The 16,794-nt window shown below is 35.4% G+C and overlaps 2 protein-coding genes and 1 long non-coding RNA gene across 5 annotated transcripts in view; 1 reads left to right on the top strand and 2 right to left on the bottom strand.

Moving 5' to 3' along the window:
• The window catches only part of LOC144972041 (uncharacterized), a 509,884-nt gene that overhangs the window by 354,880 nt on the left and 138,210 nt on the right, over positions 1-16,794 (bottom strand). The gene's annotated exons all lie outside the window — the stretch shown is intronic.
• On the bottom strand, positions 937-9,791 carry LOC144970848 (uncharacterized). Of its 3 annotated transcripts, none has more exons than XM_078910943.1 (6): positions 8,771-9,791; positions 7,297-7,480; positions 6,516-6,608; positions 6,062-6,169; positions 5,487-5,632; positions 937-4,917 (listed from the first exon to the last, which is right to left on the bottom strand). In XM_078910943.1, the coding sequence occupies exons 2-6, from the start codon at positions 7,364-7,366 to the stop codon at positions 2,023-2,025; spliced, it is 3,312 nt and encodes a 1,103-aa protein (XP_078767069.1). In that variant the 5' UTR covers positions 7,367-7,480; positions 8,771-9,791; the 3' UTR covers positions 937-2,022. The 3 variants fall into 3 exon arrangements, with proteins under 3 accessions (XP_078767069.1, XP_078767070.1, XP_078767068.1); XM_078910944.1 differs by having other exon boundaries at positions 7,297-7,380; positions 9,070-9,409; XM_078910942.1 differs by lacking the exons at positions 7,297-7,480; positions 8,771-9,791 and having other exon boundaries at positions 6,516-6,778.
• Positions 10,562-15,669, top strand: LOC144971630 (uncharacterized). The gene is made up of 3 exons (XM_078912703.1): positions 10,562-10,883; positions 12,610-12,789; positions 14,807-15,669. The coding sequence occupies exons 1-3, from the start codon at positions 10,562-10,564 to the stop codon at positions 15,025-15,027; spliced, it is 723 nt and encodes a 240-aa protein (XP_078768829.1). The 3' UTR covers positions 15,028-15,669.

Raw genomic sequence — 16,794 nt, 5'->3', positions numbered from 1 at the left:
ATTTACTAAAAGTGTTGCAAGCGTCGTAAAACCCCTGTAGAGAAAATCTCATCCTCCTCCTCCTTCTTCTTCTTCTTCTTCTTCTTCTTCTTCTTCTTCTTCTTCTTCTTCTTCTTCTTCTTCTTCTTCTTCTTCTTCTTCTTCTTCTTTTTCTGAATTCTGCAAACCACCTATTCTGTAGCAGAAGGATTCATGGTTTCTATACTATACTGCACTTAAAATGTTCTTAATCAAAAGCATCAACAACGTTCTATAATAGTAATAGTAGTAGGCTATTCTACAATGAATAGACGATGGGGAACTGACTTCTGATAGGGTTGCAATCTTGATTAGGGCGTTTGGTATCTCGGCGAATGACCTCTTCTTGTAGAGGCTGTAGGGATTGACGCTAGACATACACTAGATAATTTACATGCATAGCTTTGTACACAATTGTTACTTTAAGAACTTCTAATGTCGGCCACTCGAGTTGTTTAATCCTATCTTCGTCAGATGTATAATTTGTACACTCCTCTCGCCATCATTTTCACAAGCGGAGTACTCTGCATCCACGCGGTTTCATACCGTTTTCACATGGCTGTAAAAAAAAAAAAAAGAAAGTCCTTCAGAGCCATTAGGCTCATGGAGCCGGAGTTCATCCCGTTTTCTATAGCGTGAAACAGACAATAGCAATTTCTTGCTACCCTTTTGATAGGACGTTAATCTATCGCAAAGTACTTTCCGCCAGATCTACAAACCCAGCTTCCCAATCACTGCTGAGTGGACAGGGGGGTTAGAAAAAATCTCGACTGCACCCGGGATCGATCTCGGTGACTTTTCGTAGGTACCACAAACTAAATTTTCATAATGAGAATTTTGCAATATTATTTAAATAACAATGAAGGTATCATTGATACAAGAAAAGCAAAGAAAAAATGAACAAAATCGGACAATAAATGAATTTTATATGAATTTTTATTTATATTTGGACTTTGAATATTTCGCGATATTCTGCGAGCTGGAGAAAATGCCTTTTTCAGCACTCCATAACTCGAAAAATATTTACAAAAGCCTTTCACTGCTAATAGAAACATATATACACAAATTGTATAGCAACATAATAAAAGAAAAAGCAGTCATACACACAAGGAATTATCTTACAGCAATCATTCAAATCACGAAAAAATTAACGAAATGCACAATTTTTCAGAGAATATTGTCCTCAGCGCCATTTTTGACGCGATAGGAATGTAAAAATATTATTTCAATCAACTTGAAACTAATAATATTTCATCTATACTAATAATTCTACATTGCTAATTTTTTGTAGCCCTGTAAACCCAGTATTTTTAAAGCAATCAATGGTTAAACATGAGATCAAGGCCTAATTCAACGGTTTGGAAGAAATCGGAGGAGAAAAACCAATTTTAGCGACTATTTTTGAAAAATTATTTAAAAATAACTAATTAACCCACAATAAAAAGTTTTATACCATATTAAAGATCTTGGAAAGCTCTATTTGACAAAAGAAAAGTTATACCAGTATAAAATCATACATGTCCTGAATAATTCATAAAATGAAGTGATTAAATAAGATTTTTTAGTATGAACTGCGACCGGGTCATTCAGAAAAAAAATCATAAAAAATACATTTATAAAGTTAGATAAATAATGTAAACACAATTGATAATGGCTTTAAAAGGCCTATGTGTTAAAAAGCCTTGCAAACAAATTCCACATCATACATACTTTCAAACTATGTCAATAAAATTGGATTTTTAAGAAACAATCGTAAGCGCAATTTACTAAATCACAAAGACAGCAATGCATAAAGGTGCATCAATTAAGTTATATTAATAAGATGAGTTGCAAGCCATGTATTTCAAGATAGACATAGCAAAAAGATGCACCAAAAAAACAAAACAAAGCCATTAATTGCGATCTGTATATTCACCGAATAATCTATTTAAAAACTGTAGCTATCATTATCATGGTAGGTTAAGATTTATAATTATGTTTAAGTTTAATAAAAAAACAAAAAGGTTAAACCCCTGCTGAACATGAGGAAGAGCTTATACAATCATATAATATTTGAACCAGATCACTTTTAGAACCAGTCAATTTTAAATCTTTTTGGTTCCTAAATATTTTTCTATATCTTATTTGATTTTTCAGATCTTCAACATTTCCATTCATTGCTAAACATTGAAGGGCCTCCGTCGTATCGCAATAACCATTCTTTAAGATGGAGTCAAGAACTTTATTTCTTTGTGCTAAATCTAATATTTCTTTTTGGTTCTTTTTTTGGGCATTTTCTTCAATTTTCTTTTGAATTTTCTCTTTCTCTCTCTCTACTGCTTCCCTATGTTCTTTTCTTAACAACTTCGATCTACTCTGAGCTTTTTTAAGAATCCTTTGTTGGTCACTGGTGCTTTTATTCTTAAGCCACTTCATAATACCATTATGCTTCCACATATTGATAAATGATCTGTGGTGAGTCGATGAATGTCGACGTTTTGAAATATCATAGTCGAAATCTCCAAACAGTCGCTCTCCAGTCAAGTTTGTGAGTGGGCACTTGTCCAGAATAACTTTTTGCTGAGGAGGTATCACGCCAGCAAAGATTCCATCCCCTAAAAATTCTCCCAACTGCCTCTCCAATACTTCCAACATTTTCAATGTCAAGGTGCTTATTGTCTTAGCGAAAAGTTCTTTATCGTAATGTTCATTCATCAAATGGCACTTAATAAAGTTGAGGGAACAGTGGTTTCCAAAGTCCATAAAGACGGGTTGCAGGTCATTAAGAATATGGCCGGAGGCAGTAGTGCAGAATTGAAGAAATTGATGCATTTTTTGTACATACTGTGCAAATTCTGAATATGGTGTGGAGCTGTTCATTAATTCCCAGTAGGGACGGGTAAAGACTTCATTTAAAGTCGACACTGCCAATATGGTGGTAATCAAATCAGTAATGTCCATAGCTGTCCGAATTGAAGTCAATTTGCGATTGCTATTTGAACAATAATTATCTAAAAAGTCTGCAATGTGATTTCTATGGAAGATGAGGGCAGATGCATTTTCAAAAATGTTATTGAAACGATTATCCCTGTAGCTGTCGAATTTTGATATAACATTTTTTTGGGAGCAGTAGGCTAACCATTCCTCACGACATCCATTTTTATCGTCTCCTCTCGGTCCAAAAACGTCAGCTGCACATCTTATTAAACCAAGACTTGCTAGCTGTCCAAAAAACAAATTTGGAATACCAAATTGAGTGCCTGGCAGTGAGACTTCTTCCTCCAATCCTCTCAATACATTCTCTGTGCCGCTGGAAAGCCCAAGTAAAAAATGTGCGTTACAATAAAGAAATAGGGTGCTCGCATCATCGGGTCCAAGCTTCTCTTCCTTTAGTTCATAAAATAACTTGTCAAACTTTTTCATGTTGGCTGCCCTATCTGACATCAATGCCTTCATCCTCTTTAAAATTTCAATGAAAATTTCATCCTTGCATGTCTCGTCGTCATCTAATTTGCTGTCCACTATCTCCTCCAAAATATCCACCGCCTGCTCCAACATTGATTTCGCATCATCAGAGGCAATCTCAGTAAATCCAAGGGAAAGTGTTGTTCCATCGTCAAGTATCACATGCCTTTCCATAAAATGTTTCTTTTGACGGCTTGTACCATCGCTGGCAAAGATAAAATGTCCACAAGCTGTCAATTTATCGGCAATGTGCTGCTTTGCAATGTGGTGTCCCTCATCAGCCATGTTCAGAACTGATGAAGTACAAGGAAGTCCTTTCAGCTGCTTCTTGTGTAGATGTGTGCTGACTATGTCTACAACTTGACTACATTTTGAGGCAGGTATGTCAGCTTCTCCTGCCAGTGCCATATAAGTTAGACGAACATCTGCACTGAATTTGTTATATTTCGAATCCCTAAGATTTATTTCAGATGCAGGAAGTTCGTCTGAAGGAAAAGACTCATTGACATGAACCAAGCTGTCTTGCAATTTAGCATACTTTGTCTTCCACTTACATTTCTGAGACTGTTCATTTTTTAGTTGGCGCTTTAGATTTACAAGATTAGTATGTGAAGTCTTATCTTTCAACTGATTGAGTTCAGAATGCAAATCCTCTACTTTATTAACTAAAGCTCTATTATCCCTTTTTAACTTATGATTGGTTTTGTATGTCCTCGACTTCTGTATGTCTGCTAATTCGTCCTCTAAAACCTTTGATTTTCTTTTTAGTGCCCGATTTTCTTCTACAACCTGTAACTTTTCTACTTTACAATTAAAATTGGAAGCTATTTCATCTTTCAATATGCAGGTGGTTGACTGTAACTCGGCAAGATTTATTTCAGATTTTGCATTTTTGTCTTCTAACATTTTTATCAAATTGTCTCTACTTTTTACAGAATCTTTCAAATCAACGCAACCATTGCATTGAACTAGGGGTTTGGCACCTACACTGTTTTCAAAAAATAGACTTTCGTTTAGAACTTTTTTACCTACACTATCATTTCTTTTGCTCAAATTCTTATGTTGTTTTATTAGTTTTGACACCTTGTTTGTTAGCTGTTTCTGTGAGAAATTTTGACAAGGAGTACATAACCTACTTATCCACTTGTTAACAAAGGTAGATGGGGCTTTTCTTAAAGATCGAAAATTTTCGAGAGCAATAACAATTTCACAAGATATGTTGTCCTTCGGTGTACCTGTAAATTCATTTACATCCTCCAAATGAAGTCTTGTTAAACCGAGAGCTTGGAGTGGTTCCGCTAAGGCATGGATGTCATATTGCTGAGTCAATAGTCTCGTGCATTGGTCCCTTGACCCGGATGAAACGGTTTCCAAAAGACTTGTGATACGGTGCTTGATACGTCCCACAGTTACAGCCGAAGTTTCTGGCACCAATTTCTCCAACCACATCTTGAGCTGTAAAAATAAGGGGGAAAAAAAGATAATAAAATCTATTCAACTAAACAGGGAGTAAGATTTAGAGAGATAGGAAAAAAAAATGTTCAAATTATAGAGCCATTAATACCAATTCTATTCAAACTTTATTTTGATTGGCTTATCCTTGTATCCTATTCAATGACAATGAGAGTGAAGATATGACAAAAGCAGTGCTCTTAGACATTCTTACATTGTAATTTCTCCCTCTATGCTGTTTAACCAAATATTCTAAGGTTCCATCAAAATAGATTAAAATAAAATTCCCTTTATCCATCCCATAGGGGAAATTTGTCTCCACAGTCCACTCCAAGGGAAGACTAGAATAACTCAGACGTTAGCCGCAGTGCAATGCTGCAAATTGAGATAGGGCGAGGTGACTTGCTCAAGACCACACAGTACAGCGGTTGGTTATTAAACTCTGTACCTTTCAGGTACAAAGCAAAGACTGTACCGCTGAGCCACGTTGCCCCATTATCTGTCAACCACTGTATTCCTAAAACTAAATAAAACAAGAACATTGATCAGAAAATGCAAAATTTAATATATACCTCATTATAGCTGCCATTTCTCTCCTCTTTGATGAAGTATAGTTGAATTAGGAGCTTGTTTTGCAACTGCACTGTAGGTAAAGTAGGTGGCCTGCCTTTCCCTTCTTTAAGAAAATGTCTTCTTATAGCTTGGTAATTGCTGTCATCTGCAAAAATAGAAGGCCAAAGTGTGTTAGAAATAATTTTTTAAAAAACCAGGATCACCGATTACAGCACATTTAAAAATTGTAATTGTAATATTTTTTTTTAATATAAAAATAATTCCATTATTTGGACTGACATGGGGGAAATTTGTTTTTATTTTTAGCTTTTCATAAGAACCACTCCAAATTCGCATACCACTGCAGCTACTCCTACTCCTAGGCACTGTATGAAAATAACTTTGCCCAAGGGTTAGTCACGATATAAAAAAATGCTGTTGGACAAGACTTGAACCAGGGTCTTTCCCATATCAAGAAACACCTTAATCTCTAAGTTATCATGAACAATTGTCGTTGTACAACATCATGTAGTATTTCTCATCAGTTAATGCTGAAGCCTATTGACATTCATACAATTGATTGACCTCTACTTACCTACAACACCAGCTAATTCAGAAAGTGTGATGGGTCCTGTCATATCAGTGTTATCTGTCTGCAGATGATCCGAAGTAGAAATAGTTGATAGTGGGGATTCATTCAATTCTGAAAAAAAAAGTTGTAGTTGTAGATTTGAAGTTAAAAGCACCAAAGAAAAAGTTAAACAAAGGGGACTGGTTCAAATAGAGAATAGAAAATTCCTTGACAACCATTAGAAGTCAAAAGACCTTAACCAGTATACAATAGTTGGTGGATAGAACTCTGTTACCAATTAAAGGATTGTATACTATAATTTGGTTTCTGTCTTTGTCCTGGCAAAATAAAATTAAAATTATAAAAAAGTAATTCAGCATCCATGAAGTCTAAAACACCAATTATCCACTTCCTTTGATTATGCAATTAAGTCAAATTCTTGTCCCTGAAATTAATTAAATAAATGACCTTTACTCACCGACAGCACCAGCTAATTCTGAGAGTGAAAGTGTTCCAGTTCCATTTGACGTTATAGCTGCCTCTGTACATTGCAGTAGAGTTCCGTTTGACTCTGAAAAAAAAAGGAAGTTAATACAAGACGCAAACAAGTACGGCAAACTATAGAGTATAGTGCTGTATTTTACTGAAGTCGACATTTTACATACAAACTTTTATACTCGCACTCTTAACAGGTAGAAATATAGCTCAGCTTATGAGTTGAGAGGATGGAAGGGGTTACTGATTAGCTTATACACAAAGAAAAACCATATTAAATATTACAAAGACATTTGTAAGTAGGTTCTTAGGTAAACGTCCATTTGGCACCCCAGCAGTGAACTGATAAATGGGCTAGTGGCCCTCACCTGATTTTTGGGGGGACATAAAGGTTTTATTTAGGCATGTATTTTAATGATTGATATAATAAATGTCAGTGGCCATTTTAGAACATTTTTTAAATTCATATAGTCATAGGGGTCACCATATGAAATGCAAGTTTCAGGTCACTAAATCTGTCAATTAATAATAAAGGCAAATAGGAGTACATGTTTCAAATTTTTTACCATGTAACATAACTTTTCTGTTGAACATCTAATGTTGTTTTGTTTTTTTATTAAATTGAAAAAAGTGTTATCTTTAGAATCGCCCTTAATTACACTTTAATAACGATGTGGATTGAAATGATAATTTGATTTTTTTTTTTTTTTGGTGAAAAAAAAAACTAAATAAAAAAAAACAAGCAACTACATAGGATAACTTACCAATAGTCCGTGACATTGATAGCAGTTCGCTTCTTTTCTCATCAGTTATTTGACCTGATTCACACTCCATTTCTTGTTATTCCACTGAAAAAAAAAAACATTTAAAAAATAGATTGACGATTGATTTTGACCAATTCATTCAGCAGTGCTCATTGTTTTACTTAATTCACCATTGATATAGGCACTTGCAAAAATTTTTCAAAATAGTGATATCGGTATTAATTTAGCGTAGAAAAATAAAGGGGAGTGAAACATTTACTAAAGTGAAAAAATTATCGCTCTATCTCAACTAGTTAAAAAGTTATGACCTTTTATGTGGTGAAAAATCTCTATAGAAGCTTATAGGAAAATATGTGACCAAAACACAGCAACCCAATGGATAATCAAGTATAATTCAGAAACGGCTTCAGATACAACTTTGAAATTTTTACATGTGGTAATTCAACATCTCTGTAATACATTGCAAATAGAAAAATAATTATTTATTGAGAGGGAAAGGTATAGTTTAGAGCTGAAACAGCTGAAATCAAGGAAAAATAGATCACGACATGTAAATGAATGACCTATTGGAATTTTGGAAAAGTCGACAATTAAATATTTATTCACATGAAGATAGACCAAATACACCACTGAATCGGCGTCATTTAGTTGTTCACTTTGAACTTTTCAAAATGAAAATAGACCTCATAAAAGCAGAGATATGGACTGATAAATGTTTGAGGTGGTGTATTTGTGTTTAAAATGATCGAAAATAGGTGATTTTAAAAACTTCCGCTCCCCCGTTCCCCTAAATTGGACAGACGTCCGTCAAAGGATGAAAAACGTCAAAATCAACAGTGAAAAATCAATCGGAAAAAAAAGGAAGAGAATTGTAAATTATTAAATGAATGCATGGACATGAAAACGCCAATTAATTAAATAATTTAAAACAAAAATATCTTCCATAAATGGAATATATTGTAAGATATAAAGATGTAAAGTTTTGATGGGGATTGACGAAGTTATCTCTCAAACGCAGCAGACGACAGGAAGTGAATCAGTATAAGAAAATGGCAGCTTCTGTAAACAATCGAGGCCAATTACTGTTTTTTGGGGAGCTCTAACTTTTGAGTGCAAACATATTTTGCTCTGAAATTTTTAGAGAAGCTACTTTAATATGTATCTCAGAAGGACTTGTTTTTATTAAGAAGGACCATCTCTGGTTTAAAAGTTATAAGCGTTTAAACACATATACTCTCTTTACACAAAGATTTCTCAAAATCATGATATAAAAAGATAATAATATTAGCATCATTGTATGTAGAATTTTATGCCCTTTCCAATGATATATAATACATGCCATTTCATTCCACTGAGAAAGAAGAATGAATATTTTAAAATCACTCCTAAATTTTTTCCCCTCAAAAACGGAAACAGAAATCCTCGCCTGTTTTCAACTCGCGAGAGCTACTTCTTGCAAGTGCCTAATTGATACGTCTGCTTTTCTTTAGTCTTACTGCTATTAAATTTAAAATGACATTTTTGCCTATTTTTGTGTAATTATGTATCTTTGACAAATTATATTTAAATCAATCATAATACACTGATTCAATTTGTTTACATTAGTAGTTAGGCTTCTTTGCCCATTTCCGGTCAATGGCTGTTGATTCGGCCATTCCGTCCGTTCAATTCCCCCCGCTTCCTAACCATGGAATTACTATCGATTGTATTTTTTTCTAGACTAAATAATAACATAAAGAGATAATAAAACAATATAAAGTGGATATAACTCACCTTTAAAGACGATAAATGATAATTTTGTTAAATCTCATGGGTTTAATCCAACGTAAAGGCCGTCGATGTATTTCGCTACCCGGCTCAGTGCCCTCTGATCTTGTTCCATTAGCTCTTCGCCATTGTTAAAAATGACGTGATGTGGTGTTGCGATTTGGTCGTAATTTGCTTATTCGCCAAGGATGAAATACATTTAAAACATTGATTTCTAATTAAAATAGGTTTTAAGCTTTAAAATGATGGTGGGGAAGAGGTGGTCGGAAAGAGATGGACCTGTGAATTGCATCAATTTAGCTGAGCGATCGTGTTTCTCGCCTTCTCCTCGACGCCATCATGAACCAAGTAAAACGTACCGGATATCCCATGAAAGGTCAGAATCTGACCTTTCCAATGGTATGGGACATTTTGGGGTGTGACGAACGGCGTCCGAGCAAAATCAAAATCAAAAAGAGACGGGTTCGTTGCGAAGACTCCCGGCCACTGACAAATGGGATTTTCCTCATACTTTAGCACCTTTAATAATATTATAACTGTTAAAAAACATAAACAAAACTCACTTCATAGAGAAAACGAATTTTACTATTTTAATTGGCTTTTTATTTCATTTCATTTGATTGAATATTAAAAAAGTTAGGACCGTGTAAACAGGGGCTGAAAACCCAAATGCTGTGCTTCGCCGGTCAGATTCTACCGGCTCGGGTCTTGCGTTTGTGGTACCTACTTTTCGTGTGAAGCGAGTGCTCTATCTACTGAGCTATTCGGACCTCCTAGCATAGCTGTACAAGGACAAAATTAGATTTGATTCCCCCTTTCCCCCCAATATACTCGATTGATTAATATGACGCCGCCCCACCCTCACACTCCCAATTGTCAAAAAGTTTAAAGGACATTTTTACAAGTTGGAAGCCATCTTAATCGATTATTGGCCAGCCAATCTGACAGAAGAAAAAAAAAGAGAAGATGTGTGCCATTTTACGGCACAACAACTTCCATTAGTTATGCCTTAATAACTGACATTGATTGATCCACGTTTGTTGGTTCAAATGGGATGCTGATAATGATGAAGTCGCTGATAATAATAATAATGGAATTTTATAGATTAGACTATTTATTTTGTGGCCATACCTGATATCTGTTGACAGCATAAAGTAGGAAAACATGGTGAGCTACGCTTTTGTTTGTTTTTAATGTTGGTCAACCACAACAACAACCAAAAAAGATTGGGGGGGGGGGGGTCTTTAAAATGCGTTTATCTCTGTATTTCAACTCATTCTGTCAAGAGTTTGATTAAAATAGACCATGGTTACCATGGGCTAGTCATTTTTATATATTCTCCATAGAAAGGATATGGGATGTATGGAGCACAACGTCTGCTTGAAGTCAGATTCATAGCCTCGGAATTATTGGATGATTAAGTAGCAACCACTCCCACTGAAAGTACAGTTTATAGTGTGTTGGTTAAAAGTACATTTTATAGTGATTTTTATCTAACATGGAAATTTTACGCGCGTTTAAGTGTTTTGCTTTGGTACTCATATCGGTTGCATTTCTACTCAGTGTGGGATATTCCACACTTTGGACCGGGACATTCGATGCCATTTCAACTGCTGGGGAGTCTTTGGAAGTTTATGAAACTGTGCGCAATTCCAGGACTTGCGTCGAGTGTGCGTCCATGTGCGTTGACAAAAGAATTGCTTCAGCCATACCGATATGCCAGGCTATACGTTATAATCCCACGAACAGGACGTGTAATTTTTACAGAAAAGGGTCAGTGCAGATGCCTGCACCAGGTATTGAGGTGTTTTTGTTTCGAGGTAAGTTTGAATAGTCGCAGGAGTAATTATTTGTAAGCCTTGCTGAGAGGGAAATGTAATGGGCTCCTTCGAATTCAAGACTGTGCCTCTACAGTGCAGACAATGCAGAGACAGTTTTGTTAAATTGATCCATAAACTGTATGTATTGCGAGAGCGGTGGCAGAAGTGGGGGATCATCATTCTCATGAATCGGTCTTGCCTCTGTAAGACGGTTTTGCAAATCCCACCCAGTTTGGATAGGAACCATAAGTACTATGCATCTTGCGCTGTACAAAAACATACCGAACAAAGGCAAATGGACGATTCAAGTTCAATGTGTGCCTCCGCTTGTCAACAATGACATTTTCACGGTTTCCCCATGCCCAATATGCTTGTTTGTTTGTTTTTAATTATTTTGCCGCGTTTGCGACACGTTGAGATAATATCAGACAAGAAAATGGATAGTAAAAAGTTCTAGAATTACAATTAAAACACACACACATACACACACACACACACATATATATATATATATATATATATATATATATATATATATATATATATATATATATATATATATATATAAATGAGTAAAATCAACTCACATTCCGTCAAACAATACGGCCGTTTCGACACCGAGGCGTCTCGTCAGTTGTGTGATCTTCTTTGATGGAGAGTAGATTCCTGGTTCATTTAGAGTGCATGGGTGTGTACCTTTTTTGAAGTCATGAAAAATAAAAGAAAGAAATGAGGATGTGGGCTTTTTGGTGATCGAATGGGAATATTGAGGAAAGAAGGAAACTATGGAGGGGTGTTGGGAAGGAGAGAAAGGGGATGTGTATAGAGGAGGGGTTTATTTTGTGCTATTAATTTGAATTTGTTTGAGTGACTGCACATTGTCATAAGTTCGCACCTTTTGTTTGGGATATTATGTTTATGTTTAACAGTATAACATATTGTCAGTGAGTCACAGATTACACTTTCTTGTTCCATGTCTTGAAACCAACACAGAAATCTCGGTGTAAACGTATCGATCGAGAAAATCGTGTGATAACTAGTATCCCATTTGGCGGCATGAAAACAATAACAATGATCAGAGAAAGGTCGAATTCATTTACTTTATTTTTTATAAACAACCAACTACTGTATGTTTGTCCGAGCACGTGTGAAGGTGTGTCACAAATTCCATGTTTTGATTGGTCAAAAATCTACTGGTTAATTTATACGAAGGCCAGTGTTTGAGCGTGGCCTTCGTAAAGTTATGGCCTGACACTGACCAAAAAAAATGACGTCAAAATGCCAGTCTTTTGCCACAAAAGAAAACAAATCGTGAGTTGTATTCAATAGTTCAACCAGTGAAATAACTTGTTTCCATGAGCTCTACCAATGACAACTCACTAGGCGGTGCAAAAACCAAATAAGGACGTCAAACTGCCAGTTCTTTTGGATTTCAGTGTCAGGCTATAACATAACGATGGCTACGGTTTGATTCAGTCAGTTTGGAATGTATTGAATGCGTGGCACAGCTCTTTTTATTTCCTTGGTTTTAGACCAGTTGGGTGATAAGTTTTAACTAATTTCTCTCATTCAGATTACAAACGTTAAGAGTTATTCACAGTTTTGTGTGTTGTTACGATTGAATTGGCGGGACGAAATAGTGAGTGTCTTACTCTAATGCATATCATCAATAAAGAGTAAGTCCAATGTGTCTTTCTTTCTTCTGTTTTTTTTTTTTTTAATACAGTGTTCGACGTATTCCATACAATCTCCGTAAGCGGCAAGACATTCTCCATCTACCTTTCATCCGAGACCAAGACATACCGTGAGGCACGAACCCATTGTAAAAAATTGGAAGGCTATCTCTTACAATTTGACTCTCTTGAGGAATACGATGCTATCAAAATAGTCGCTGTTGAACAAGCAGGTGAATTTTATCAATCATAATAACTCACAAAACTATGAGAAACTTTTAACATTATGGTCTGATGTAGGGAATTTAGTGAGAACTAATCACCCAGCATGGTGATCTCAAACCAATAACAAATAAGGGAGTGACGTCGTGCTCTTTCATTTTAGAGAATAGATGAAGTTGATTTCACACAACTCTTTGTAGGCGGTTGAGTGTTTATTTCTCATTAAATTTTCTCGATTTCAATTTTGTTTAAGGATGAAAGACATTTTTTTCTGTTGGTACGATTGACTTAGTAGGTACAACAGGTGAGTACTTTACTTAAAATAGAGATAAGGGGCTCATTGGCCAGTAAACATACTACCCCTTCCCAATTTACTTTGTGACTTACAAAATCTAATTTTGTCTAAATTTGGGGAATTCTCATCTTTTTTTTCTTTTTCTTTTCTTTCTTTTTTTAAAATTTAGAAATGATACGCCTCTTGAATGGGCAGTTTTGTATGTGATTTATGTATTTCTCAATAGCATGTTATTTGGTAGAAACGGCTGTGAATTATTGATTATCAGAATGTTTGTCAATGTATCCCTTTTATCGGTACGCTTGCCTTTTTATTTTTAATGTTATCACCTCTTTTAAGACTTGTTTTGCAAACATTGTGTAAACATTCTAGCGATAACGCCACTGTAAAACTGTAACTGTAACGAAGGCTACTATTCTCTCAAGGTGCCAATTGCAGTTTAACGTGTGAAAGTAATGCTAAAAATAAAATAGCTACTCACATTCATAACGCGCATTTTCAATCTCATCATGCCTATTTAATTTATATTTCACATTTACAAGTTTTACCATGCTCAATGCATTTCATAACACTTCATTCATTCCCAAGCAGGTATGGAAACATTTTTTTCCATTTCATCCTGTATAAGTCGCGCGTTAGGTGTACTTTTTTGTACTAAAACTCTTATAATTACCGTCATTGCCTGTTGCTTAAACGTAGGTAGATACGCATTCACATCTGAGTCAAGTGATATAATGGTTGTTAAGTCAGTGTCTTACAAAGGGACACCTAGCAAAGGTCAGAAATTTGTCACCTATAATTTATTCCGTCAGTGAGCCACTGACGCTACAATAATGTGGAAAAAACAACAAACAATTACAGCCGTTTTTCATATTATGTGACTCATGTTTCTTAACGTTTAGACTATCACAATCGAGATGCAAGTATCAGAAAAGAGTAATTTCTTACATTTGCTCATATTCTATCGGGTGTTTTTTTCTGTTTTTTTTTTTGTGACCCCCCATGTATCATGTCTACAATGTAGATCTTGTCCCCGCATACTTGCCCCGTATAGGCAACGAGTATATAATATCTTTGGTATATGTCACAAACAAGAGCCATCCTCCTAACCCAATTGTTGTAGGCTAATTCCCCTACCGGTACCTCTGTTCAGCTCATAGACCTACAGCACATCATTCCTGATGTCTTATGATTTATGGATTTTAAGACTGCATTTTTCGTGGGCATTTCTTTACTACTACTTGAGCTTTTATATAGAGCAATATCCACGAAACGTGCTCAAAACGTTTAACAAAGGATACCTAGCCAACAGCAATATGTAACACGTAGGTCGTGACACGACGCCTGTTTGGTGATATTACAATTTTTCTGACAGAGACAACGCTGTTAACTACCAAGGATTCATTTTACACCTGAGTATGGTGGGCGAATGTGAGTAATTTGTATTGAAAGTCCTATTATTAGAAACAGACAACTATACCAACACACTTTATTCTCTTTCTATTCTTGATGCTGTTGTCCCGGGTGAATCTTCTGTTGGTCCCAATCATCATCATCATCATCATCATCATCATCATCATCATCATCATCATCATCATCATTATCATCATTATCATTAAAAAGTGATGGATCAAGTGACGTCATAATTTATTTTGAAACGGTTCTACCATCAGAAACAAACAAATAAACCAACACACTTTATTCTCTTTCTCTCCTTGATGCTGTTTTCCCAGGTGAATCTTATGTTGGTGCCAATGACATAAAGAAAGAGAGTCGGTGGGTGACAGACAGAGAGGGTACCCTACTGGACAAGACTATCTGGCTGTGGCATGGCTCAGAAGGGTCGATTTCAAGAACAGATGAAAATTGTGCCGTGATTAGCTACGACTACATGAAGATAAAGGATCGATCTTGTTTTTATAAACAAACGTTTTGGTGTGAAAGAGATTTATAAGATTATTATTGAGGTATTGGTGGTTGTGGTGATGGCACTGGTTGTAGAGATCTGATTGCTATGGTAAAGATCGTTGTGGTGATAATAATGGAAATGAAAATGATGATGATGACGATGAGGAAAATGGTGTCCATATTATGACAAATACGTATTGTTAGTGTTAGACATCTCATTAGTTAATTATCTAACCCTGTCAAAGCTAGATTATTGCAATTCTCTCCCCTCTTCTATGAATAAAGACAAAATATAATCCCTTCAGGTAGCCCAGAACGATGCTGCAGGTTTATTTATAGAAAGAGAAGAGGAAAAATCAATCTGCATTGCATCGGGTTTGCTAAGAAAACTCCACTGGCTTCCCGTTGAGAATCGTGTATAGAACATAAGATCGGTACTATTGTTTTTAAATCACTGCACTCTGATTGTCCTGGATACATTAATGATGACATGCTTGATTTAAATTATACGTCCCAGTCAGAAATATGAAATAAAGTTTGATAATCTTAGGAAGCCAACAATGACTCTAAACATCGGCGAGCGTGTGTTTGAATATTCGGCACCATTAATTTGGAACTCCCTTCCAAGACAGTAATGATGCAGAATGTTTTTTTAAAAACATCTTAAAACATTTGTAAAAAAATCTGTATCTAGAATTATATTGCTTTGCTTCATAATGCATGTTTGAGTTGTATGTTTGAGTGAAAGTTGTGACGTTAGTGTTAAGCGCTTTGAGCTTGTTTAGATACGGAGTAAGGCGTAAGGCGCTAAATAAATACCGTTATTATTATTATTATTATTATTATTATTATTATCATTATTATTATTATTATTATTATTATTATTATTATTATTATTATTATTATTATTATTATTATTATTATTATTGTTAAATAAAGGACGCTACCGGATATTACCAGCTAATTGTGCAGTTTTGACCATTTGTGGTCAATTAAATATTAAAAAGTTAGTTTTAGAGTGTGTGACTTTGTGATGTTGTGGTGTAAATCTCGTCTTAAGACCTGTAGGTATCTACCTGATTGGAGTCTAGTTCAAAGTTGAGTCTTGTGTTGGTCCGTTATACTTCCGGATGGCAATGTTATGAGCTTCTTAGCCAAGCGCATATTATCTATAGAAGTATAACGGACCAACACACAAAACTATATGTATCCATGAACGTTTATAGTCGGGTTAATACAGTTCAGTGAGCATTACTCATAAACGCAGATGGCAAAAAACAATAACAAAGACCTGAGTGACGTCATCTTGGAACTATCTATAGACATTTTAGTAAGACATCTGACGACAAGCAAAGAAAAGGAACCACTCTCCACTCCCCCTCCAAATCATGACATGGAGAGGACATGTTAGAGAAGTTGGGTTGTCCAACATGCACAAAATCTGACCCCAAAACGGAACTGGACGATACCCGCCGTTTTACAGGTAGGAATAAAGCCATATAAAATAGATAAAAATAAAACAAAAAACAATCAAAAACAAAACAAAATAACAACAGCAACAACAACAACAACACAACCCAAAAACATAAGGCATCGAAACCGAGTGAAGTTTTCTTTATAATCAATGTAAGTATTCTTCACATAAACTGGTTTCTTTCAATATGTGCATTTCCAAGAGGAACAAATGAAAAAATATGGGACTTTTCTGACAGTGTATTTTAAAGGTCTCAATTTTGCCCAGAAAACTGAAGTAGGTTGTTTTATGAGCGGAAAGTATTTTGGAAAATTGGACAATAAAATTGCTTTCTACCCC

The sequence above is a fragment of the Berghia stephanieae genome, chromosome 4, assembly GCF_034508935.2.
Source record: "Berghia stephanieae isolate SIO BIC M18660-M18661 chromosome 4, UCSD_Bste_1.3, whole genome shotgun sequence".
Classification (NCBI taxonomy): Eukaryota; Metazoa; Mollusca; class Gastropoda; order Nudibranchia; family Aeolidiidae; genus Berghia; species Berghia stephanieae.
The sequence above is the reverse complement of the archived record's forward strand: the minus strand, read 5'-3'. Positions and strand labels throughout refer to the sequence as shown.

Coding starts and splice junctions, on each gene's coding strand:
- LOC144970848 (XM_078910942.1), bottom strand. CDS start 6,693: ATGTCGACTTCAGTAAAATACAGCACTATACTCTATAGTTTGCCGTAC. Junction 5,633..6,061: donor TGAATTAGCTGGTGTTGTAG/GTAAGTAGAGGT, acceptor CTATTTTTGCAG/ATGACAGCAATTACCAAGCT. Junction 4,918..5,486: donor GAAATGGCAGCTATAATGAG/GTATATATTAAA, acceptor TTATTTTTACAG/CTCAAGATGTGGTTGGAGAA.
- LOC144971630 (XM_078912703.1), top strand. CDS start 10,562: ATGGAAATTTTACGCGCGTTTAAGTGTTTTGCTTTGGTACTCATATCG. Junction 10,884..12,609: donor TGAGGTGTTTTTGTTTCGAG/GTAAGTTTGAAT, acceptor TTTTTAATACAG/TGTTCGACGTATTCCATACA. Junction 12,790..14,806: donor AGTCGCTGTTGAACAAGCAG/GTGAATTTTATC, acceptor CTGTTTTCCCAG/GTGAATCTTATGTTGGTGCC.